Below are 25,719 nucleotides of genomic sequence, written 5' to 3'. Positions count from 1 at the left end.
GTGGTGGCAGGTTTAACGATACATTTCATATTTACGCGATCTAACCCAAAAAAGCTTTTATGGATGTTGGTCGTGAAAGTTTGTGTTAAACATTTGTTGTTTACCATTTGCTTACTTTTTTCTGTACAGGTGACTCTCCATACAGACGGAGGAGAAGCATCGCGCTATAACACAATTTACTAACAGAATTCAAGACGTGTACATATATCGTAGTTATGGGACTTTTTCTTCCTTTTGTACATGCATGCCTGTAAACATGTGTATGCCCCAAGTCAAATAAGGAGGGTGTATTGTTACGCATTAATGCTTACATTGCAATTACATATATATAAAAAAATTTAACCAATTAGAATAGCATTTTGTTGAAACCAATCCAATGTAATTGTCATATTACTCCAGCCTTAAAAAAATATACAAATGAGCCCCAGCCACTCTTAACATGTGCATATTTTATTCCAATTCCCTCTTCCCAACACTATAATCATTTTTTTAAATGTGGCCTTCCCTGTTTCCCACCTCTGGTTTACTACGAACATAACCTTGCCATTGTTTGACAGTGTGATAAACTTATACTAGGTACATTAAAGTAACACTTTTAAAACAATCAAGATAAAAAAAATTGAATATATCAGTAAAATATTACTATAGAGGGTTGCTAACCCTCGAGTTGTATCCGCTTGTGGCGAGTACCGTGTATTGTGGTACAATAGTTAGCGCGCTGCCCTCTATGAACCCGGGGAGCCATTAGATTCCTGGCCACACCTAACACGTGACACCAAAAGTCCTGCCCTTGTCTTTACAAACCCACACTGCAGCTTGAAGTGTGGTTAAACAAAAAAACACCCATTGGCCAACACGGCTTGGAGGAGGCCATCATCCATTGGTGGATGTAGAGGGGCTGTATTTTATTCATTATAACTGCTTCCAATGAGATCAGCATCCAGCAAGGAGTCAGGACAATGAGGCTGGGAGTTTGAGGGCAGCATCACTGATGAAACATGGAGTTGGATTGAAAAGCTTGTAATTGTACTGCTAATTATTACCCATCTTAATTCAGTGAAACTAGGCTAGCTTTTTGTTATAGTAAACACACAAAAGAGGCAGAATACATCACTACAAACATTGCATTTTATTGACTGCAAATGAGAAGTCAAACATACAGGTTAGACTACTGTAAAGTGTTCTCTTCGGTATTGTGGCTTCAACGTGTGGTTGTAGGATTTTGACAACAGCTTTCCATTTCTCTGACAACAGTTAGGCACTCAAATTATTCACCTGCCATGCTCAGATACCTCGTGGGGCTTTAATAAGACATGTTATCCTTTCAACCTCATCTTGAAGGCCTTAACATTAAATTAAATTGCATTGAGGTCATGAGGTCAACACAGAAATAGCTGTCCTATTAAAGCGGCACTTCCAAGCAATGACTATTGAGAACCAATCTCTAAGATTGTTTCGCAAGTAAGTAGGGAACATGAAGTGTCTATGTGAATGCCTTGAGTTTATAAACTTCTACCTTTCCTTTCAACTTCATGCTTGATAGCCAGAAGAAGCATTATGGACGAAGCATCTGTCCAAACACAGCCCATCCTAAGCTTAACTGCGTTCAGCATGACACTATGTCATCGACAAGATATTCCATGCACGTGCATAAAGAAAAACGGGACTAGGTACACATCCTATTCAAGTACTCGAGAAAATAACAGTAGCAAATTGACCAGTTTTTAGAGAATAAAAGGTGTCAGCTGTCCACAACCATTTACAGTAGTATAACACAGCTTGTTTTCCTTTGAATACAGGGCGCCTATTTCCCAACTTTTAAATCACAATGTCACAACATGAGATGGGAGGGTGGGGGGGGTATTAACAGCTTTCCTACTGCCGCATGCTATACTCCTACACATACCAGCGGCTTCAGAGCACATTTTATCAGGCTACCTTCACTCTGAATTAGTCTTTAAAAGGGCACGGTAAAATAACAATCTGAACTGTACGTGAAAAAATATACTGTTTAACACAACACCGAATGTCAACTTTGTCACTCGATACGTTTTACGGCACCCTTTTAAATAAAACTTTCAAAAATATTATCCGGACACGATCTTTGTCCTCCAAAAGCAGCATCAAAATCAAAAAGATAAACAGTTCAAACATGCAAATTCTAATGTTTCATACACATTTAGCAAGCCATGTTATAAGTCCACAGGTTTATCAAAACTCCACGGCAACATGTTGTAATGTAATTTTTCTATCAATTTATAGCATATGCACTGAGCTACATCAAACGCTATATAGACGGTATATTTTGTACACGTTTTTGTTACAAAAAAATATAAGCTTGTTTGTTAAATCTATGCAACGTAGATTTCTATTGCTTTCGCTTTTATTCAAGTTGCGCATCTATCCATCCATATATAGCATTCATATGAATAATATTTGCATTCACCCGAAAAGTCGCTGCTGCATAATACTGTGGCCCATCTACGGCACTACAATACTATCTGGCTAAAGGTTGATGGGGAGGGGAAAGTGCTTAAGTGATCTGGTGAAATTTGGTGTTAAAAACCACTCTGTGAAAACTCGTTACGGACATCGGCCATCGGGCTGAATATTCCTTACCCGCGTCAAATAAAACCAATTAGCCACCATCCATGACTATAGTCTGCACAGCATACACCGTGGTCCCTTTTACACTATGCTTCCATGTGCTTTTAATACTGTCCATTGATGTTATTTTATTATTTCGCTTTACAAATTACGTCAAAAATTTGCTGCTTAAACCTGTCTCACCCAAACCTTATAGTAAAGTTCCATCCTGTCCATTATTCTTAGCATAGATTATGCATTTTCCCTTGGCTCATTTTAATTGTCAGGCTATAGCTATGACCACTTTGGAAGGGGATTTCAAAGCAAGGTTCAGGTGGGAGGGTATAGTTCTATAATTCGCATCTAGAATCAAACAACTGTTAAAAGCTTAACTGCAATCAAGAGTAAACAATTCCACATCTGGTTGAAAAGTTAGGAATGCATTACTGTGGTTTTGTAAAATAAGCCCGTCAAATAATGTTCAATTATTTTAATATCACACCCTTTAAATTTCTCAACATTACATAAAGCATTAACGTGTGTAATGTGTTTTGATATTTCCAATGTGGTTATGAATTGGAGGTGCTACACTGTCTGATATTGTTTATCAATTGACCAATGTCAAACTATAACATTTTCCAAGTGTTTGCTTTGAAACCAAGATTATGACAATACATTTTAAAATGGAAACAGTAATGTAGTTGAAGTTTAAAAAAATAACGGTACGATTAACAGTTTGCTACAATGTTATCCAAGTCAACAATCACAGTTTACACAAGGCTTTTGTGTGATAAATGTTCTGCAAGTACAAAAAAAATATGATTTTAAATTAGTAAGCATCTGCATTCCAGTGTCAACAGCCAGCAGAAATTTTTTCAGAAGCCAGTTGACTGGGAGGTCGTGACTGGGTAGAACTTGGCGATACGGCTGGGGGCACTGGGGTTCAAGCACTCCGATTCGCCACTCGTGGCAAAAAACATCTCCTGCTCTTGCCGCTTTCGTGCGAACTCCTCCTCCAGTGCCTACGGAGGGGCATGGCATTGGCAGGTTAGGTAACGTGGTCAGGTCGACGGAAGTATTAAACGTATTTATGATTGAATACCGTAACACGGGACAAACATCTGCACGCGAGTGTGCGCAAGCTCCACCTGCTTGCGTGGGCGAAGCTTGTCGCGCCACGTCTTCAGCTCCTGGGTGTGCTGCTCATCCAGCTCCTTCAACTTCATGGTCTCATGCTCCACCAGTAGGTGACACTTCTCATTCTAAACCACAAGCAAAATTAAACTGGATCATATGTACCCATGTGTGTATGTTGTTGAACTTATTTCGGACCGTACGTAGCCAACCGTGTTAATCGGAGGTGCGGGGGAAAGAACAACAAACAAAAAGGAGTTCTAAAGAAAAGAGTTTTAAATTTAGATCGGGTCAGAAATGAGGCGATGACGAAGAAGGCCAGAATGGTAGTGCCCATCTCAAGACAAGCTGGGAGAAAATGTACTCGGATGGCTAGAGGGACATGTCAGTTAGTTAGGGGTGCCCATCTCAGACATGCTACATTATTTGCCGCACTTATAAAACATGACTTTTGCGTAATGTTTAAAATAAATAATTATTTGGTGATGCTGCAGCATTATCAGCAGCCCACAATCAATGACAAAATCCCATTTGGTCAATAAAACTGCCTTAAAATAAATATATATCTTTGGTGAAGTTTTAAATGGAAATTCCTCGTAGCACATGGTAGAAGGGCCATTTCCCAAATTGTAACCAATTTATATAACAATGTAAGGCACTGTAAAAAATCCATGGGAAATTTAGAGGGCACATCACCAAAAAATGTTTTTTGAAAGGTAGTATAGGAAAAAATACGTGATTTCATTGTTAAATATTAAGTTTATCACGAGTAAATAAAATATAGGATACCTGTAACTGCTGAAGTTCACGTATATTAGCATCACACTGCATCTGCAGATCTCTCATCTGGTTTTCGTGCTTCTGCGCCTGCTGTTGCTTCTCGGCTTTCTGCCTCTTCTCCTCTTGCTGGGCAAACTGCAACAAAAAACATAACAGAAAAAAATTACACAATCATAAAATCAACCAACAAGATGCTGCCAACCGTAGAATTTACAAGGCAACAGACGACCAGTTAATGGTTGACATTTTTTAAAAACCTGTTTGATTCTTTCACGATCTTGCTCTGGAGAACCGATGGGGTTGATGCGAAGACTCTTTTTGTACATGGTCATGCGCGTCTTTGCCTCCCCGCGCTGGATCTTCGGAAGGCGTGCTCGCTCCTGGGCCTGCCGGGCCTTCAGGTCCTCCAGCATGCGCTGAGAATAGCGCTGCATTTGCTCCAGCTCCTTTGTACACAAAAGGCACGCACATACGTAATAAAGAAAGCCATCCAAGGACAGAGACGAGTAGATGAGAATTTCTACCAGCTGCAAAATATGACGTCAAGGCCAAAGGAACACTTCAAATGGCATACTTTGAAAATAAATATCTTGGATCATAACATGATCCATACAGGTGGTAACAAGGGTTAGTTGTACACTTCACAAAATTCAGGTAGCAAACTCAAATCATTGTGAGAAGTTGAATCTGTTCTTAAACCCACTGGGTTAGTAAACTATCACTTTTACAAGTCAATAGTAGTTATCTATATAATTATTTGTCCCTGCCCTAAGAATGAGTAATTTCCACCATTAACTTAGGGGTTATGAATTGGAGATAAACAAGCATGTGGCTGAGCTACAGAAGGAAATCACTGACTTTAAACTGTTCTACAAAATATTTTACAACATTAAGTCAATGTTTACAAATTCATAAACAATGTCAGTCACGTTACATTGGAAAGAAAAACAAATATAAATGTCCATGTAGTCTGACAGTCGCATAGTTGATTCATTACGTTTATAGTTTCTGGAGAGTCTGCCATACCTTTTCATGCCTCTTTAGCAACTGGTGCCTCTGAAGGAAATATTGGTCTTTCAGTTGCTGTTTAAATAATTGGTGTTTCTCATGCAGGTGTCTTTCCTCCAACTCCCAGATTGAAGCTTCTTTTTCTGTCATTCACACACACAGACAAATGTTATATTATACGCAGTAAGAGTTGTACAACATACGGTATTGGATACACAGGAATGTCATGCAGTTTGTGAATGTGCAACGGGTGTACGTCGGAGGCCATTCTACCTCTCAACAGCTGTTGTTTGCTGTTGAGGAATTCCCTTTCGACATCAGCAACCTCCTGCTTGTGCTGCTGAATCAGTTTCTTAAGGGATCCGTCGAGATCATGCTGCTGTTTGCTGATGAACTCTTGTTCCTTAAAGAGCCACAGCATCGAGGTTTGATCACAATTATATATTTAATGTAAAGATTTAAACACTCAATCACGATTACTTAAAAAAATGTATTGCAAACCATCAGCATGCAACATTTACACACACACACAAATATTATATACGTGTTCAACATTGATCAGGTTTCAAATTAAAGTATATGATTTTGCAATCTCATTTTACCATTGAACAGTAATCCAACCCAGTTGCTCATTATATGGAATCAAATTTCACTGCAATCAAAAAAGTTTTGGGTTCCTGCACTGCAAACACTGCAAATTCTATCAGACAAAATTCCAATCAAGTCTACACACGCCTGGTTCTTACATCTCTCGACTGAAGACCGATGAGAATGCTGGAGGAAATGTGGTACGACTTCACCACAGCTTGCGCGACATCCTGTAAATGTCAATGTTCTATTTGTGTGCACTAAACTCTGGGCTCATTTCATTTATGGTTCATACCACATTGTCACACAGCAAAACCAAACTGCAGTAATAGGAAATAGGATGAACGAGGTGGGAAGTAGAAGGCACCACTTGTGATGCATGCTATGAAAGCATCAACATACACAGCAGATACCATTTAAATTTGAATCGTTTTCTTGTGGCTTGTCTAACTGGCATAATTTTAATATCAGCATATTCTTTACCTCATTCTGCTGTGTCTGCACAAGCTCTTCCTTCTTTCTTTTCAGTGCATCCTTTCGCACTGATTTGGGCAGTTTTTCCACCTCGCTCTTAACCTAAATCATGCATTACGGAAAAGGAGGACGGACAAGTTGACAGGAGTAGGGTACACACTTCACACCAAAATTAAACCAAACCAGCATGCCAAGTGGTTTGAAGTGGTTTCACTTGAAGCACAACGGGGAAAATATATTTGTTCAAAGTATTTTTAATGGATTTTTTTTTTCAAAGGAAAGAAAATACTGCTTGAGACTAGGAGAAAACACGACATGCATAATAAGGACACACCACAAAGAAACATGCACATAATTTCTACTGCTTTATACACCTATTTTTATCTCACCAGTTAAGGCCCATTGAGCTATATGGCTCTTTTTCAGAAGTGGTCTGGCCACAAATGATAGCTTAACGAAGTAGCAGCTCATCATGTGGAAATGTATAGCAGCCAAATACTCTAAAACGCATGTTTCTGAAGATGGAGGGAAAAACCGGAGGACCCAGCGAAAAATCCACACGACCACAGGGAGAACATACAAAATCTAAATATACAGGCATCAAGGTCGGGATCAAACCCACGACCTGTATGTATGTAGAACGTCTTTCGCACCATACGTAACTCCTTAGCATACCAGGCGAGGGAGTTAACATCTCACCACCGTGGCACCCTGCTATTATTGCAATAATGATAAGTGTGAAACAGGAGCCTAAACCACATGAGTTACGTGCAGATTAAATAACGTGCTGCACTTAACAATTTTTTAAAACACTGTGATGGTGCGACTACAAAAAGCTTTACAAAGTCTACAAAAAGCTTAAAGTTACATGAAATCGTGATAATTAAAACCTGTCAATGTAAACACAAACGTGTTTTTACAAACCTTTAAAGAGATACTAAAACCAACACTTACTGATCGCAAATAATCTAATTCTGTTTGGCCCAGCTGCATTTGCACTCAACACATTAAGGCAGACAATCCAGTTTGGGGTCCGCTTACCTCCTTCTTGCGATGCTTCTGTGTCTCATGAAACTTGGCAAGATCCCGGTCCTGCTCTGCCTTGATGCGTTTGGCCTCCTCACGTAGGTGAGCCGTGTGCTCCTGCTCCATCTTCTCGATGCGCTGCTTCTGCTCCCGTTCCAGTTTCTCAATTTCCCCATCAAAGTAGCGACGTTTCGCCTGCCACCAAAACAGAAGCCATGAATTTAAATAACATTTTTAAGTCAGCCCGCCTCATGGATTGTGTGGATGACGAAAAGCTTTTCTTCGACTGAAACCGCACGCTGCACTCACAGACATCTCCGTCTCGAAGCGACGAATGGTGAGGTCACGCTGCTGCATGAGTTTTCCGTTGAGCAAGGCCTGGGAGCGCTGCTCCTCCTTCTGAAGCAACCGCAATTCTCTCAGCTCCTGTCGCCTTCATTGTGAATGCACACGGGCACGAGCGAACGGCGTTAACCCAAGTTACATGAGATTTCATCCAAGCTTTGCTGACGCTAACAATAAAAAAAATCCAATACTAGATTAAAAGTGCAGTCAAGCAGAACCCCATCCAATTGGTGCCTCAGGACTATCAATACATTATTTTTTAACAACACAGCCAAGCATGAATTAGTATTGCGGGTGTGCATTGTATCACGGTAATAAATTCACAAGAAGTACACTTCTCCAGTAATTGTTTTTGGTCCATGATCATAGCTTACCTTAGGAATCTTAAATCTTCATCCTTCTTCTCATCTTCATTAATTATTTTGTTTGTTGTCACACTGACCTCTACTCCATCAACAATAAACTTTCTCGTCCTCTTGAGCGTCTTCTTCTGTTTGTGCGACTCCTGAAAAAAGGTTCAACTAATAGTTTAACTATAATTGCACATTAAAAACGAATTTGCTTGCATTAGATCCATACATGTTTGAAATTATTTTTTTAAACAGTTGCTGAACACAGGCTCAGAGGCCCAAAACATCAAGCAACAAATGGCATTATTAAATAGATGAGAATTAAAGTGTTTTTTTAGTATATAACCGATAGATAATGCCATTTATCCACAAAAAAATGTCTACCAGCTTCATTAAATTTTGCTGGAAACCATCAGCTCAGAGGGCCCATAGGCAGTGGGACAAATAAAGTATATTTGACATTGAGAAACAGACACCAAGTCTGTTCCTGAGATATTCGAAATAACTTTCCTATCTTCATTACATATCCGTCATCCGTGAATGAGCACGCAATGAGTTTTATACGTGACACTTTTTTTCATTACGTTCACGTAATAACCACAGTATTAGGGGCCTTGCCTGGATCGAAATTGAGCCAGTTTCTCGATTGCGGGTGATGGTGGCCGAAATGGAGAGGTTGAGATCTCCACTGGTGCTGTCTGACATGGATAGACTTCCAGAGTCTGAGTCTCGCTCTTTATCCCTCCGCTCACTGCCAGTTGATAAAAGAGACGGAGACTCTGGAAGTTCTGTTCCCTGTGTAAACACAAGATAAAAACGTAAGTTACACACCCACATTCTGACAAGCATTAACTAAACAAGAGCCTTAGATCAGATTTGCACTCTAAATCAAGGAACACTGAACGTGCATTATAATGAGGATTAGATTTAATGGTACAAAATAATATTACATGTCAGACATTGGTGTAGTGTTCTGTATTATCAATGCTAATATTTCACTAGAAGTGCACTATCTATTGCATACATTTGCCCACGCACAATTTTATTCCTGAAATGTATAAGTGTGCCGAGTTGGCCTGTTAGTTAGAGGTCGCATCTAATCTGAAATGTACAATGGAAACAATTGCACGTTTTTAAAGAATATTCTTGAAATATATTGATGTAGTCATACATATATAAAAATCTATCATGCAATATCGTACTTTTATATTTTTGGCTTCGCCCGTCTCTTGCACATCAGCTTCTCTTTCCTGGAAGTTGAGAGGCTTGTCAGAGTTCTCCGTTACAGAAGCTGTTATAATGGAGGACTCAGGTTGGTCATTCGGCATGCTTTTATCCATCCTGGGCTCTTCCGTAGGCTCAGTTGCTTCAGGCAGGGAATTCTCAGCCTAGAAAGCCAATCACAGACTAATTACTGAGGCATATATTAAAACGACTGAACGTAATTAAGATGCAAGAAATTTGACGGAAAAATATAATTTTACAATTGTCTCACTTGAATGTTGATTATCTCAGAACACTCTTTCCGTACCTTGTCCGCCAAGGCCAGGTCTGCTGTGGATTGTTCCATTATGGGAGTTGCATCTTCATCAGACACGTGAGGCTCTGCAGACCGGTCACTCTCCGCACGTTCTCCCTCACTGCTCCCAATCCCCTCATCTGACAACGATCGCTCGCTCGTCTCATCACCCACCTCTTCATTCTCTGTTAATGGCAATGTTAGTCATATTGAGACCCTACTTGAGAACAAAAGAATGCATATATTTACATTGCTTCATATTACCAAACACAACGATTTCCACTTTTTACAAAAATATTTTTAAAATATATTAAAATCTTACCATTTTCTTGCTGATCCTTGCCACTTGTAGACTTTTCAGAAATTCCATTTTCTACTGTGGTAGATTCATCCATTGGTAACTGACCATCCCCATCAGTCTCCGGCTGCTCAGCTGCCTCCTGCTCCTCTTCATTATTTTCAGTAACAGATGCTAATCCCCGTACCTGCAGTTAAAAAACAAGATTTTTCAAAAACTGTGGTCAACTGTATTCCACAAATACAAACTATGACCACTTCCTTGTAACATAACACAATAAATTTGAATAGCTACATATACTCACCGGTGACTGTTGCGACAGTTTTTCATCCTCAGAGCTTGCCACACTGATATCCGAAGGAGCTCGCTTATGCCCTGTTCCTGGCTGGAAAAGAAAATGTAAACATTAACAAACAACTGAATTTATCACAATGGTCAAATTCAAATGGAAACTGGGCATTTTAATAGTATGGAAATAAATTATATCCCATTTTGTATACAGTATATGATTTTTAAACTAAGCTAAAACTATAATTAACTATTCTTAGGTGATACAATAGTTATAATGATCAAGTAAGTACTGCTGTGCTAACACAGCTATTAGGCTCCACATGTAATGGATCATTCACTCCAGTGTGCTTCATTGTCAAGGCACGAGCTACAACACATCCACATGGCAGAACTTCGTGATCTTGTACAATATAATATAGATACAATAATAATCTGAATACGTAATAATGACCTTTATATATACCTAAGAATGCCTCACCAAGTCTCATGACTTTTTCAGGAGGTTCCATAGTTGGGATGTTTGGCCAATTCCATTAACGTTTGACATGTGGGTAAATATTGAAGTATCCAGAGGAAACCCACATAAAAATTAAGGGCTTTGAGAGCAATATTGTAATAAAATTCACACCAACCTAATGTCCAGCTTACTGATGAGAACAATCAGTGTACTAAATGACTAATTGCATAAAAAATAGTAAGCTAATTGTTGTGTCTTAATGAACAAATGGTGCCTTAGAATCAGAAAACGAAAACTATATGGTAACTTTGCAAAGTTTACTATGTGTGTGAGATGGTCATAGTTTTCTTTCTTATTTATAAAAATGTTGCTATGACGTGGTATTTATAATAAAGGTGGAAGAGTATTATCAGCTAATGATTTTGCACCATTGTCAATATAGCTGTACACAAGCTTGATGCACACTACGCATACAATGCTACTTGCAAAAGAAGAATGCGCTATTAAATCACAATGCATGTATGAAAAACACTGAATGGTAAGAATGTTATTTCCGTAAAACAAAAAAAAACAAGTACAGAAGGTGTCTCCATGTCCTCCTCTTCATTGTCTTCCTCAATCTCCTCCATGACCTCGGCCTTTGCTTCTGCGATCAGCTCCCGTAGAGGCTTGTTGCTGTCCACACCGCTAATAAAAGAGTGCTGAAACAAAGACAATCCCACAGTATTTGTTTACACTGATAGGGGGCACTTCAAAATTCAGTACCATACGCTTGGCAAAAGTATGATCAGAATCTTTCAATTTGTCCTGGAAAAATCCGATGAGCTACAGGGCTCTTTTCACGGATGTCCAGTAGGCGCGGGCAAAAAATGTGGAATATAGCTCTCAGAGACACCGTCTTGTTCAGTTATATGTATATTTATTATGAATAAAGTCCGCCGACTCACTGATAACTTAACGAGTAACCGCGAGTGACTACATACACTTGGATAACTTAGCTCTATTCTGAGACAACATAACTCTAGCCTTCTAAGACTACAAGGTGCCCACTCCAGGATGATGAAGACGACCCGCTCCAAGGTGACGACGGCGACGGCAGTTCCCCCACAACAGCAGCCCAGAGCCCCGGTTCAAGCCGGCTTTTATCCCCCTCACGACCCGGCCACGCCCCTATTCCCCGAACCCTCTCTCACCGCACCTGGCCCTGTCTCTGCCATTATTACAATTTACGACCGTTAGGTCCCGTGCTTACTGTCAAAGCTTGTGGCATCAATCATTATTAGCGACCACTTAGGTCCCACATTACCCTAACGTGACTGTCTGTTCCTGTTACGTTAATTAGTAACCATGGCCACGGAGAGCCGTACTGTCCCTACATCGCCCCGTACTGTCCTTACAAATGTACAACAATACAAAAAAACCAATAGGCATGCAAAGTATAAGAAAGGTAAGAAAATAAATAAATAAACTATAACTAAACTATTTTTCTTTTACCAGCTAAAACCCACTGAGCTATTAGTTCTCGCTTCGAACTACATACGTTGTAATTTTATTTTTCTAAAAATAGTTTCTAATCAAAACAGACATGCTTTTTAGTAAGCTCCTGAGATGCTCATTTTAAAATGTTATGATGTGACCACAGAGCATCTACCTGTAATAACTGGATTGCATTCCATCTTGTCTCGGGATTTTTATCAAGACATTTCTTCAGAAAGTCAGTGAATTCTGCGGACCTAAAAATAGACGATGAAGACAAATAAATCCATTCATGTGCACATTAAAATTGTATACATTTAAAAAAAAAATGTAAGTGTGGAATATATTAGTGCTAATCATACTAAAACAAGCTTATAAATCCCATATTAAAGATAAACAATATTCATAACTAAACTCACTGCTCGACATTAATGACCTGCATAGTTTGCTATAGATTACAATCAAAGCTCTGTACATTATTTTTCATAAGCTTGTTTTGTTTGCATCTCCTTAGTTACACACTATTTATACAGTGGAAACAGATAACTCCTATGACTCACACAAACACACACACAGTCAGAAAATGTTCAGAGTAGAGAAGTTAAATTTTAACAAAACAATAGGAAATGTTGATACAAAAATTCCAGTAAATTGAAGTCAATGTTAAACACACGAGTCTCACCATTTAGATGGGAAGGAAAGTGAGGGTGGATCGTTTTTGGCAATCTTCAGCATGACTCGCATTGGATTGAGTTCATGGTTGGGTGGTTCCATTTGAGCCAGCTCAATGAGAGTAATGCCCAAGGACCAGATGTCAGCTTTGTAATCATACGGTGCGTCTTTCATAGTTTCACACATCACCACTTCTGGAGCCATCCTAAAACAAATATCGGCACAGACACAAATAATTATCTAAAATAACACATCACCACAGTACGTGCCAATTTTATTTTATGGCCCACCAAGGTAAATAGTTGAATAACCCTGACCCAATGTTTACAATTTCAAAATCATAGATTAAATAGACACGTGAACACAACTTGCCAGTGATTACAGATGAATATGCACACTAATACATCGTAACAATGTAATCTGGATGGTGGGAAAACTCACCAATATGGGGTTCCTATAAACGAATCTCTGCGTTGTAACGTCCTTGTGTTTTTTGCAGATACTCCAAAGTCAGCTGAAATATGAATGTAATCCAAATTAATGATGAGTAACATTTAAATGAAATATCTGAAGACTGTTTTCATTCGTATGCATTGTCTTAACAAATAACCTTGACAAAATCTGTCAACGATCAAAGCAAATGATTTATTGTTGCTGCTGCTGCTTCATTTAGACTGGTGCAAGCCCACCTAGTTTTACATCTCCTTCGAAGGTAAGCAGGATGTTTCCAGCCTTCAGATCTCTGTGGATAATGTGGTGAGTGTGCAAGTAGTTCAATGCTTCCAGCATCTGTTTGCACACCACACGAATCTGAGGCTCCGCCAACCCACGCTCCAGCTCTGAAAGAATACAGATTTTACAAAAATTAGTTCCAAAAGCGAGAAAGATAATTTTGTGATATCTCATCGTAAAACATGGAATGGATCTGTACGACTCACCAAGCATAATAGCATCTACAGCTCCTCCAGGGCAGAATTCAATGAAAATCTGTTAAGCAAACAAATAAATTATATTAGCAAAACCACAAATATTCCGTAATAAAAAAATATATTTCCATTGCTACAGAGCGTTCAAGATAAGCTGTGTGTTGCTGTTGCTTAGTGTTTCACGCAATTATCAAATGTGAATTATGCATTCCAATTTAATTAAATGCGTAATAATACACAAAGCAATTGTACTGCACAGCTTGTGTTCACATGACAGCAAGACTGCAGAATGTGCAGCGAAGGAGCGGTCACATGATCATTCGGGTCCATGAGGTTGCGTTTGGAAATGTGTACCACTAAACTACGTTACAGTTTATTTCCTTCGAAATAAACTGTTTTCCAATTATTTTGATTGTAAAAAAAGGTGTTTTTTCATCTTTGTAGCGATTATCAATTGTTTATTTTTACATAAGGTAAAATAATGTTTTATAACTAATCAAATGAAGATCTTCGTTAAAATGTAAGGCTCTATTAGTTCATGCGTAATATCGCATAAGTGTGCATTATTGAAAATATTCATGACTTTAACGTAATGTTGCATATACCCGTCAAAATTAAAATTCCATATCGCGTAAACATCAGAGGGTTATTTACCCAGAAACAAATTCTAATCTGTAGTCATGGTTGCACACATTAATAATTTCCCTTTTGGGTGTGGCTGATGACTCCAGTGATTTTATTTTTGCATGGCTGACTAAAATGTCATTTGAAAATAAAAAGGAAAATCCACAAATTATCATGTTAAGAGCTGTTAACCAATACATTAACTGGAAAGCATTTCAACAATGTTAGAAAGTTGTGACTATTAAAAAAGCAATAAGGATGGTACTATTGATCATGTTTTTGGCACACAATTAATGAAGGCACTTTATACATGAGCGAGGGAGGGATGACATTCTGTTTACAGTCAAAACCAGAGCTTCTATAAAGGCCATGAAACGAGGCTTGTAAAAAAACATATCCATCACACTGGGTTGCACATTTAAAACAGATATAATAAAGTCCTTGTGTTACACCCCACACCAGCCCTAGCAACAGGATAGCGGGGGAACACCACAGAAAGAATGTGGCCATTACAAAAAAACGGGTTTGGTCAAAAGCTTTTAGCAATGCGGATTCTGTATAAACTCAGGAGAGCATTTTGCCTTCCTGACATGATACACACAGCCTAAACATGTTTAAAACACTGTGACAAATCGCTGACCCAGTGATAAACCTCTGGAGTAGTGCAAATGTAAACCACACCAGCAGTAACATGTTGGACTGTTGATGTATATTCATGACTTACAGCTTAGACAGGTAAAACACGAGTCATAAATATTTGAATTCAGTTGTTTATGCGTGTTGTTTATGCAAATACATCAACCTTAGGCCCACGCGTTTAAAAGCTTACATAACAGAATACAAATGTATTACAACAAATTACATACGCAGTATAGTTTTTCTAAGTTACTGTATTCACATAATATCTTCTCATTAAAGTTAACCAGACTCTCAGGCACTACCCTCCCTGCAGCTGAAATAGAGTTCATCTTTCTGAATTGATAAGACTGGCCAAAGGCTGAAAAACAATATAGTTCTGCCATAGCGGTGTTACTGCACTGTATTATAAGGACACATTTTTGGGAAAAGCGGAGAGCAGTGGTTAGTGCACTGCACTATGAGATTTGCGAACCGAGTTAAATTCCCAGTCACGGCTATCATTAGTGGGGAGAGGATAGCTGAAGCAGCTCCCCTCTTCACCAATTCCACACTGAACAGTCATCGACATGTGTCGTTTCAGTACTCCGCAAACCAAACCTAAACAACTCTTCTATAGCGTAAATCATATTTAGAGAAGTTGATGCTTTGGATCAACTTGGTACAAATCCGTTAACGCTGTGAAAATTATCTTCATATTTTTGTAGATGTTATGGTATGATAAAAAAAAGTAATTAACAGAAGTTATGGTATGATCAAAAAAACCCCATGACTGGCATGATGTGTCACGTTAGTAATGGGGGGGGGGGGGTAGGGTTTGACCATACTTTACCACTTCAGGTCTTCATCCAACAGGGGATTAACAAAGGGCTCTAAAACACCATGATTAATTTGATCATTGATATGTGTTCAAACGAATAAAACAATAAGACGTTAATGTTTTACTTTGAAATGTATGATTCTATCAGACAAAATTTGCAGGTATGTTATCAAGGTTCTTGATTCAGTTGCAGTGTGATGTCTTCTTGTGTTCGTTCCACATATACCCCAAATGAAATACAGAGCTATGTTTTGGTAATATGAAAATAAAGGAATAAGGTTGGGGAATTGTATAAGAATCAGGTGTTCACCCAACTGCTACTAAAAGAGCCTTACCCATAGCTTGTTTTCATAGTAGAAGGCATTGAGGAGTCCCACAATATTAGGGTGGTCACAAAGGGCCAATATCTCAATCTCAACCATGTAGTCCTCCAGCTCTTCTTCACTCTTCGTCTCAATCACCTTTGCAGCTGCCAGCACACCTGATTCCTTGTTTTGGGCCTGAAACAACAGTCCAGTATTATAAAGAAAATCTGAAACAAACTACACATAACATTTTAAAAAACGTCATGCGTTACTCCGAGTATGATTATATATGTATAGAGTACAATGAATTATATTTAATTCAATTTACAATAAAATGCGTACCATGAACGAAGAAATACAAACAGTAATCAGAATGTTATGTCTTGACTTAAAGCTTTTGTGACTGCAGGAATTCATATTATTTGGGTCTTTCGATAAAGCCACTTAGATAGAAAAAATAATAAAAATATCACGACGTTTCGATCACAACACAAGCAATCGTCATCAGGTGAAAAAATAGAGGGGGAGCTGCTGAGGCAGGATGTTATAAAAGTTTGAGATGGGTGTGGCCCAAGGGTCATAAGCGAAGTGGGCGGGCGCTAGTGATGGAATTTGCATGTAAATGTAAGATCGGGTAAATCAGAGAGCCACCTCCACGACTACGAAGCTGCGGAGGTGGCCATTGTATTGTGAGAGATTAGCATGTCAATGTAAGATCGTAGAGCCACTGCCATATGGAGGAAAACAAGCAATGGTGGCTGTGTTAGTGAGACATTTAACCTGTTAATGTAAAACCAGAGTCGAAAATAACTACTAACATCGGCAGGTAGGATGGAAACATCACAGCCAATTATGACTTAAACTGGTTAATAACATCCTTCCAAGGATTGCTCAGTTTGTACCCATCTTCTCGGTTGAAATTGTGTCCGTGTTTATATATATGGATGGCTTCATGAACGAATCTTTGTTAATAGCCAGTGGGTTTGCAGAGTACCTTCGTCTTGGAAAAATCTATTTAGTGTGAGCCCACCGCAATAAAACAATGATCAGCCATGGCTGAGGTATTGGTACTACTGTTTCAGATCTGCCTTATGTTCACGAACACGGTCCGAGACATGTCGCTTAGTTTCCCCAATGTAACTACTGCCGCAGACACAGCTTAGTTTGTAGACGCCGGGGTATTGCATGTGAGGGATCACATCCCTCACAGATGGGATCAGATCACAAATTTTATGTATTGTGTTGAATCGAACCTAGATCTTGTGTTTGCTCATGATTTTGGAAATATTTTTAGTGACCCCTGCTATGTATGGCAAGGTGATGGTTTTGATTGGGTCCTCGATGGCTCTTTTCCAACAGTTGGGGTGATAGCTTTACGGATTATGTAGTCTGAATATCCATTCATCTTGAGGGCTTGGTGTACGTGTTCCAGTTCACTGGCTAGGTGGTGATGGTCAGAAATACATCGAGCTCTATGGTGTAGACTTTTGATGAGGGAATTCTTCTGGGATGGATGGTAGTGGGAGTCAGGTTTTAGGTAGGCATCCATATGGGTGGCTTTCCTGTAGACAGTGTCCCATTAAGCCATCTGGTCTATTTTCGATTAAAACATCCAAGAATGGTAACTTGCCATCCTTTTCCACCTCCATGGTGAATTTGATGGCTGGGTGTAAAGCTGGTAGGCCATGTGGCCAGATGACGAACATGTCATCTATATACCTCTTCCACAAGGAAGGACTTAGGGTGGATGCCTGGATGATGACATCTGTCTCAAACTTTTCCATGAAAGCATTGGCTACAACTGGAGATAAGGGAAAACCCATTGGGGTACCCCTTCAACTTGTTTGTAGAATGCTACATTCCAGGTGAAGTAAGTGTTAGTGAGGCAGTGTCTAACCAGGGCCGGTCCATCAGCATGCAGTCCTTGTTGGACCAAATCTTCAATGATTGCAATGGTGTCAGGCAAATCAGCTGGAGATAGTGAGATGTCCTTAATTAACAATACCAAGTGAGCTGAGTTAAGTACAGCTGAGGTGGTCTTACCAGTGAATGGTTGTAAGTCAATAGTGGAGACGATAGGTAAAAGTGGTGCATCTTCTTTATGAATTTTTGGCAAGCCATAAAATCTGTGTGGTCTCGCAGCAGAGGGTTTTAAAAAAAGCCGCTTGGTTGGTTCGATTAAAGATGTCGAATCAGTGATGATATTGTTGGTTTTCATAACCATGCGGTTGGTGGGATCTCTACTGATTTTATTATAGCTACCATCATTAAGTAGGTCCTGAATTTTGTTATTGTATGTGGTTTTGTCCATGGTGACAGTGGCATTGCCCTTGTCAGCTGAGAGGATGACTGTCATCTCTCTTCCTTATTGATGTTGCTAATAGGTATCTTAGCGTTTGAGGATTGCAGCGATTTCTGATCTTGCCATGTCTGCAGGAATGTGTCCCAAACCCTTAAGGGCTACGTCAACCTGGGCAATGATATCAACTGGGATGTGTTTAGGGGTGACTGCAAAATACAACCCTTTAGCTCGAACCGATTTTAGGCTGTTGGAAATTGGGCTGTTACTCCGATTGATAACAATCTTGTCACCGTTTTAACTTTTTAACGTGTGGATCTGGCTTCTTCTTGGACAGGAGGTTGAACTTGGCAATCAGGTTATCTTTGCATTTAGCTGACATTGAGGCGGCTGAAGAGGCTGTCATGCTATCTACATGTTCCCAATCAGATGTAGACATTTTTTCTGTCAATGTTAAGTGTGATTGCAAGAGAGTATTGTATAAAATTAAGTTCAAATCGGAGCAATCTTATTCTCTCTGAGATGAGGGCCCAAAGAATACAGAAGAATACAGAATGTTATGGTCAGGGAAACCTGATGTGTTTCTATAGATGGCCAGGAGCACTCTGTAAAACAGTAACCAGGAAAGTGTGCAAACCCAGACTTCCTGGCCATAAAACTTAACTGCCAACAGATAAAATACAACTTCCAAGTCAACAGTATTTGCCATAAAAAATACCACCCCAAACGTTATCTCATCTTATTTGCCGATATAATAGCCTTGTTTTACAAAATATTTCTGATATCACCATACTACAGTGATATGATTATGCATGTACAATGTTTTTAAGCCAACACAATCATACACCACGTGTACTTGTATGTGTGATGCAAGCACAGTTAATAAGAGAAATATAATCCATTAAAATTAATTAAGTCTCCATTCCAAACAAAATGCTACAACATACAGTGTCACACTGAAAACTGCACAAATGGAAAACTAAAACTGGTCCACATACCTACCTACAAAACAAATGTTAAGGAATTAAAAGATTTACTTTTTAACTAAATGGCTCGTGGCCACTTTTGGAAACAAAAGCAAAACAACGATAACAGCATCACTAAAAAGCTCATGCTACATGCTTTCCAGCTGGCTCTAAATCAGGACAACTTCACATAACGCAAGAGTAACCCAAATCTGCTGTACTCAGCTTGTGGCAATGCCGAGTCAGTGGTTTAGTTTAATGTATGTAGTACATTACTTGATCGCACATACATTCTGATAAAAACCATCTGACACTTTCATGCGTATAAAAATGCTGAGTAAAATAATTTACTTTCAAAAGTAACTGCCAGCTTAACCCTTGTCTGGTACGTTACAGTAATAATAAAATGTAAGTCAATCTCACACGCATACATAATAAACTGACACAGCATAATGCTTGGAAAATTTTGGGGGAAAAAAACCCAATGAGGTCAAACCAAGTCAATAATAACTCAATAACGAGTACCGATTTTTGTGCTCACATTTCTGCAAATATAAAATATAGATTCCTGTTTGATGTAAAATATTACTAATGTACTTATTGTATTACCAATGTCCCACCATAAGCCACTATGTTGTTAATCAAAGTGGGATTAAACCGTTTTTGGAAGAAAAAACCCCTACATGTTATACTTTAACACTGTAACTTAAAAAAAAAATCTCTCCTGACTTGTGCCAGAACGTTTCAGGTTCCATAGGCTGATGACAGCGTGTACAGGGCCCATGTGAAAACTTGGTACACAGAGACATGTGTTCCCCATTAGCTCCTTCCTTCCTTCCTGGATGCACTTCCCTGCAAATCCCTTCTGCTTCTCATTAAAGAGCCATCCATTCTCTCCCAGGAATATGAATGCACAAAAATCGGCCTATGCTTTACAATGTGTACAGAATAAAGCAGGAAAGCCAACCCACGGATATTAAGTGGTTACTTCTACAGTAACGTGTATCCAAAATTCACGAAGTATCCTCACCTAAAAATAAACAACATGACTTCCAATAGCTTGCCAGTAACCTTGTGCAGTATAGTTCAGCATCATAGGTGTATCAAATTTAAGTACTTAAAGAGTATACAGTGTGGAAACTTTCTAAATAAATCAGAGGTTAGAATGTTCACTTCCACGTAGATGTGTTCGATATTCTGCTACTCTAATCGTACGTCCAGTCATAGTTAAACACAGCAAAATACACTTAGACAAGTGGTGAGAAACATTCCAACTCCCTCTTGGGCTTGTCTGCATCTCTCCTTACAAGATTTTAATCCTTGGGCTATTGTAAGCCATGTGTGTCAATCAGCCTGGCTTTTAACTTAACTCCATCCACTACCATTGCCTGTTGTTGGAATCCATAAAGCAAGTCAACGACATTGAAAAAAAATTGCTCAGTGAGACAAGTACAGGATTTATCAGGGCCGTGTTTGGTAATATTGTGGCCGATTTACTAAATACAATGACAGAAACAATATTTAGTTATTTGTTTGTTATTTTCTTTGAAGCTATCTATGTGGCTTTACCGAAAGACCCAAAGAAAACAAAATCTAACTATAAAATAGTTAAAGCCTAAATAACAGAGAATAAAAAATATAACAGTTTAAAAAATAACAAAAGCATGACATTGTTTAAGTATGTAAATGTTTTCAATAGTCACTTTAACAAAGTTTGGAAAAGATACACATTCCAAAGGCACTCTTCTTGCTTGGTTAAATATTTGCCAAAATAACTTAAATATTTTGTCAGGGAAGGCACCAAGACAATGCATTTTGTTAGCAATATGCAGCTTCTGTACAACATGAGCAGTTCTGCAAAATGCTCAACCTCAGCATTACCAAAAGGCGATACAGTATATTCAAGCATTGAATGAATCATTCATGAGAAAACACGTTTGCCGTGTCAGTGTGCGCCAAACTGGGATTCACTGGGCCAACGTAGCGTGGGCCACTTGCAAGCACACCTTTTTGTGCAGTTAATGCGTGTGCATGAAGAACTATCGATAATGCATCGTGTCCCACACGTTGCATGTGAATAATGAAGTTGATTAAAGTAGAAAAACGATTGGCCCATTTTTTACAGTCTCCTGTGAAGGCATTTTATTGTGATCGAAAAAAAAATTCTAACTCGAAATGTAAATAATTTTTTTAATGACTCAATCAACAATCATGATTCTTCAAATGCATACAACTGTGAGAGTAACATGCGTCGGTTGTCTCGAAATCTATACTCTCAAAAAATGAGCAAAATATGGAGCTTCTAAATATCCGAGGTGGTACAAGCTGCCTAAAGTTTGTAAATTTAATGTGAAGATCACAATCCAACGCATGCATCAAGTCAGGTTACGAAATCCCTATTGACATTTTCCCATTGAAACTTAACCCCTTGCACAAACAAAACGTGCCAACACAATGAAGTCTATTGAAACCCATTGTTATTCTAGCAGATATATCTTCAAAGCAAACTAATAAATGCTAAATGTGTGAAGCACTTGGATTGTTTTTATGTTTACCATGTGCCAATACTAAAGCTGTGAAGTAGCAGTGACTGAGATAAATCTATTTATGTCTATGATGACAATCCCACCGATTCGAATGAATGATTTTTGTGGCCACTGTTTGCAAGCGTCCGTTTCCCCACTAAATTCGAAATAGCTAAATCACAAATATATCGTGACACTTGACAACAATCGAACATGGTTATTTTTTCCATTGGGCCAAAAACACGTTTAAAATCTCAACTATTAATTCAACTATGAATAAATACATATCCGATCATTTATCGAAGTGATTTACAAATTTTTTTTATAAAAAAAAAGCCACTGTAATTAGAAACCTGGCGATTGTAAGTGGATTACCATACCGGTAAGGGACATCTAAATAATTGTAATTATACCGGCGCATAACGTGGCTAACGCTTTTCTCACGCAACTTAAATGTCATCATTTTAAGCTGAACAGAAAATGTCCGTGAAACTTGCATTGCACCTGGTGTGTGAGGGCAAAGTTTGGGATGAGTGATCCGACCTTGCGGCGAAAAGAAGACAATGTTCAATCAGTGCCCCCTCCCGACACACACTAACCGGCTACGACACGGATCACAAACACGGGCACGAAGGCTGCGAGACAATTGCAAACGCCCGGAAAGCGAACGGATGAAATATACTGAGAAACAGAACAAACGCAAGCTAGGGAGAAATGGAAGTCAGACAGAAAGGTCTGTTTAAAAAAAAAGTGAGTTTAGGCAAGACACACCGCAAAAGAAGAATGTATGACCGCTAGACGAGAATAGAAACCAAAGAGAGAACGCGTTCCCCAACATCAATCGCAGGATTCTGGTATCGCCAGACTGAGAGATGGCGATAGCGTTGGGGAGGCCTCCATCCAGCAGGGGAAATTATATTTGCGATGGTTAAGGCGATTTTGATGAAGACGATGACAGTCAAACATAATATAATTCTGTTTGACGATGCGCGCTATGGTAATAGAGAAGTTATTCAAATACTTTTCATAATTCTGATGATTCTGTGGTAAAAGTGAACAATTATGATATTCTTGGTTCTTTCGGTAAAGTCACGTAGAAGGGAAATAATAAAATATAAAACAATACAAAATTTGAAAAACCGCCACTTTTTTCTAATTTTCTTGCTGTGGATTTCACACCTGGTGATGATTGCTTGTGTTGCAGTCGAAACGTCGTGAGAATTTTTGTTTTATATTTTATTATTTCCCTTCTACATGACTTTACCGAAAGAACCAAGAATATGAATCCCTGCAGTCACGAAAGCTTTAAATTAAAAAAATTATGATAATAACCATTTTGTAGAGGCATTCCCAACAGCTCCATTTGATGGTGATGGGTCTGATGATTTTGAGTCTGATGATTTTGAGTCTGATGATTTTGAGTCTGATGATTTTGAGTCTGATGATTTTGAGTCTGATGATTTTGAGTCTGATGATTTTGAGTCTGATGATGTTGAGTCTGATGATGTTGAGTCTGATGATGTTGAGTCTGATGATGTTGAGTCTGATGATGTTGAGTCTGATGATGTTGAGTCTGATGATGTTGAGTCTGATGATGTTGAGTCTGATGATGTTGAGTCTGATGATGTTGAGTCTGATGATGTTGAGTCTGATGATGTTGAGTCTGATGATTTTGAGTCTGATGATTTTGAGTCTGATGATTTTGAATCTGATGATTTTGAGTCTGATGATTTTGAATCTGATGATTTTGAATCTGATGATTTTGAATCTGATGATTTTGAGTCTGATGATGTTGAGTCTGATGATGTTGAGTCTGATGATGTTGAGTCTGATGATGTTGAGTCTGATGATTTTGAATCTGATGATTTGGAGTCTGATGATGTTGAGTCTGATGATTTTGAGTCTGATGATGTTGAGTCTGATGATTTTGAGTCTGATGATGTTGAGTCTGATGATTTTGAGTCTGATGATTGATTTTGAGTCTGATGATTGATTTTGAGTCTGATGATTTTGAATCTGATGATTTTGAGTGATGATTTTGAGTCTGAAGATTTTGAGTCTGATGATTGAGTCTGATGATTTTGAGTCTGATGATGTTAAATCTGATGTTGATGATGTCGAGTCTGATGATGGTGGCCCTGGTGGTGGTGGAACCCACCTTGTAGACCTTTCCGAAGGCCCCATCACCAAGTTCGCCGATCACACTCCACAGCTCTGCCGGGTCCACGTCCCGCCGGACGTGGTCGTACTGCTTCGGCTTCCTCCTCTCAGAGCCCAGCTTGAAGATCTTGCGAAAGTACGACATTGCTGCGCCCACTAACGATTACAACGCTACTGAAACAACGAGTAGGGAAATAACTTCATGAGGAAGAGCAGAACTTAATGTTGCCGTCAGCCCACCGATTGCAATCAATGTTCGCCCCCACGCATAAGAAACGACGCTCTATACACACACACACACAACGGTGGTAATGCTCCGACGACCGCTTAAAACTCCGGTATAAGTATGCGGCTATGTTAGGCAGAGGGAGGCCTCGGGCCAGGCCTTTGTGGCCCTCTCCTGCCCCTCTCCACAACTCGCCACTTGACGGGAGGCGGTCAAGAAGTTTAATTTAAGGTTCAACGTAAACACGCCGCAACTTGTAACGCGTTCGCGGCCATCGCTCCAAAGCTACTCGCGCCCCCGACTATTCCGCCCGTCGGATGCGGCGTTGGTCGATTGTACGATTGGCAGATTCCACTCTAATTTATTAATTGCCGCTGCTGCTGTTGTTGTTGTTGTTATCTCGGGAAGCGCCTTCGCTCGTCGTCGGCCGCGCACGCCTCTGGAGGAGCGAGTCCGTTATGAGCGCCACCGCGCATGCGCGCGAGGGGGTGAGAAGAGGAGGAATGACGTAATTCGCAGTGGACATGACGTCATTACATTCGGACTCAACGTTAAAGCTGTATGACGTCATACTATAGTTAATGTTGCGCAGCATGGGATTACACAAACGTCGTTAACTTCAGATTCGGTGTACAACTTTGAACGCATGACGTCACACCAATATCAAGTGACGGTGACGTTTCCACGGCGCCTGTGCCAGGCCATGTGCACTTTGAGGGCGTGTGAAGTGTTGTCAGAGGCTCGCTGACGTCACGATTCGTATCGCACGCAGTCCCCTGACTTACGAACTCCCGACTTACGAGCACCCGCACTTACGAACGAGCTCCTATAAAATAGGGGCCGTCCATAAATGACGTCACGCACCTAGGGGGGAGGGGGGTCAGACATTTATGACGATGTGTGACGAGGGGGGGGGGTGTGAAAAATGTGACGTCACATCAAAATGCGCAACTTTAAATAAATATAGACAACACGTTCTACTCAATTAAATATACTTTTTAATCAATGTTTTCTCTAACAACATCAGAGTGCAGCGCCACATTAAATACGCACTACAATGACAATAGTTTAAAGTGATTTGAAGCATGTTTAAAAAAAAATTGGGGGGGGGGGGGGGCGTAGAGCTTTGTGACGTCATATTTGAGGGGGTCTGACTTTTTGTGACGCCGTGTGACGAGGTGGGGGGGGGGGGTCAAAAATCGCCCAAAATCGCGTGACGTCATTTATGG

General features: G+C 39.5%; 2 protein-coding genes across 3 annotated transcripts in view; one reads left to right on the top strand and one right to left on the bottom strand.

Annotated features, from left to right (window-relative positions):
- Positions 1–3,884, top strand: part of LOC133343480 (collagen alpha-1(XVII) chain-like) — a 48,129-nt gene extending 44,245 nt beyond the window's left edge. The window contains 1 exon segment of the mRNA XM_061553131.1: positions 130–3,884. Within this exon segment, the coding sequence (XP_061409115.1) occupies positions 130–170 (41 nt within the window). The 3' untranslated portion in view covers positions 171–3,884.
- LOC133343481 (serine/threonine-protein kinase 10-like) lies at positions 1,107–24,934 on the bottom strand. 2 transcript variants are annotated; one of them, XM_061553133.1, is made up of 24 exons: positions 24,263–24,934; positions 16,346–16,510; positions 13,943–13,991; positions 13,694–13,843; positions 13,446–13,518; positions 13,015–13,209; positions 12,508–12,589; positions 11,435–11,557; positions 10,413–10,493; positions 10,133–10,295; positions 9,823–9,995; positions 9,494–9,679; positions 8,910–9,086; positions 8,316–8,446; positions 7,906–8,029; positions 7,612–7,791; positions 6,580–6,672; positions 6,255–6,326; positions 5,782–5,911; positions 5,527–5,651; positions 4,758–4,946; positions 4,510–4,635; positions 3,735–3,848; positions 1,107–3,608 (listed from the first exon to the last, which is right to left on the bottom strand). In XM_061553133.1, the coding sequence occupies exons 1-24, from the start codon at positions 24,407–24,409 to the stop codon at positions 3,462–3,464; spliced, it is 3,195 nt and encodes a 1,064-aa protein (XP_061409117.1). In that variant the 5' UTR covers positions 24,410–24,934; the 3' UTR covers positions 1,107–3,461. The 2 variants fall into 2 exon arrangements, with proteins under 2 accessions (XP_061409117.1, XP_061409116.1); XM_061553132.1 differs by lacking the exon at positions 6,255–6,326.
- Between the last annotated feature and the right edge of the window lie 785 nt (positions 24,935–25,719).

This window comes from Lethenteron reissneri, chromosome 17, assembly GCF_015708825.2.
Source record: "Lethenteron reissneri isolate LAM-NWPU_2019-01 chromosome 17, ASM1570882v1, whole genome shotgun sequence".
Lineage (NCBI taxonomy): Eukaryota > Metazoa > Chordata > Hyperoartia > Petromyzontiformes > Petromyzontidae > Lethenteron > Lethenteron reissneri.
This window is presented reverse-complemented; position numbering and strand designations above follow the sequence as displayed.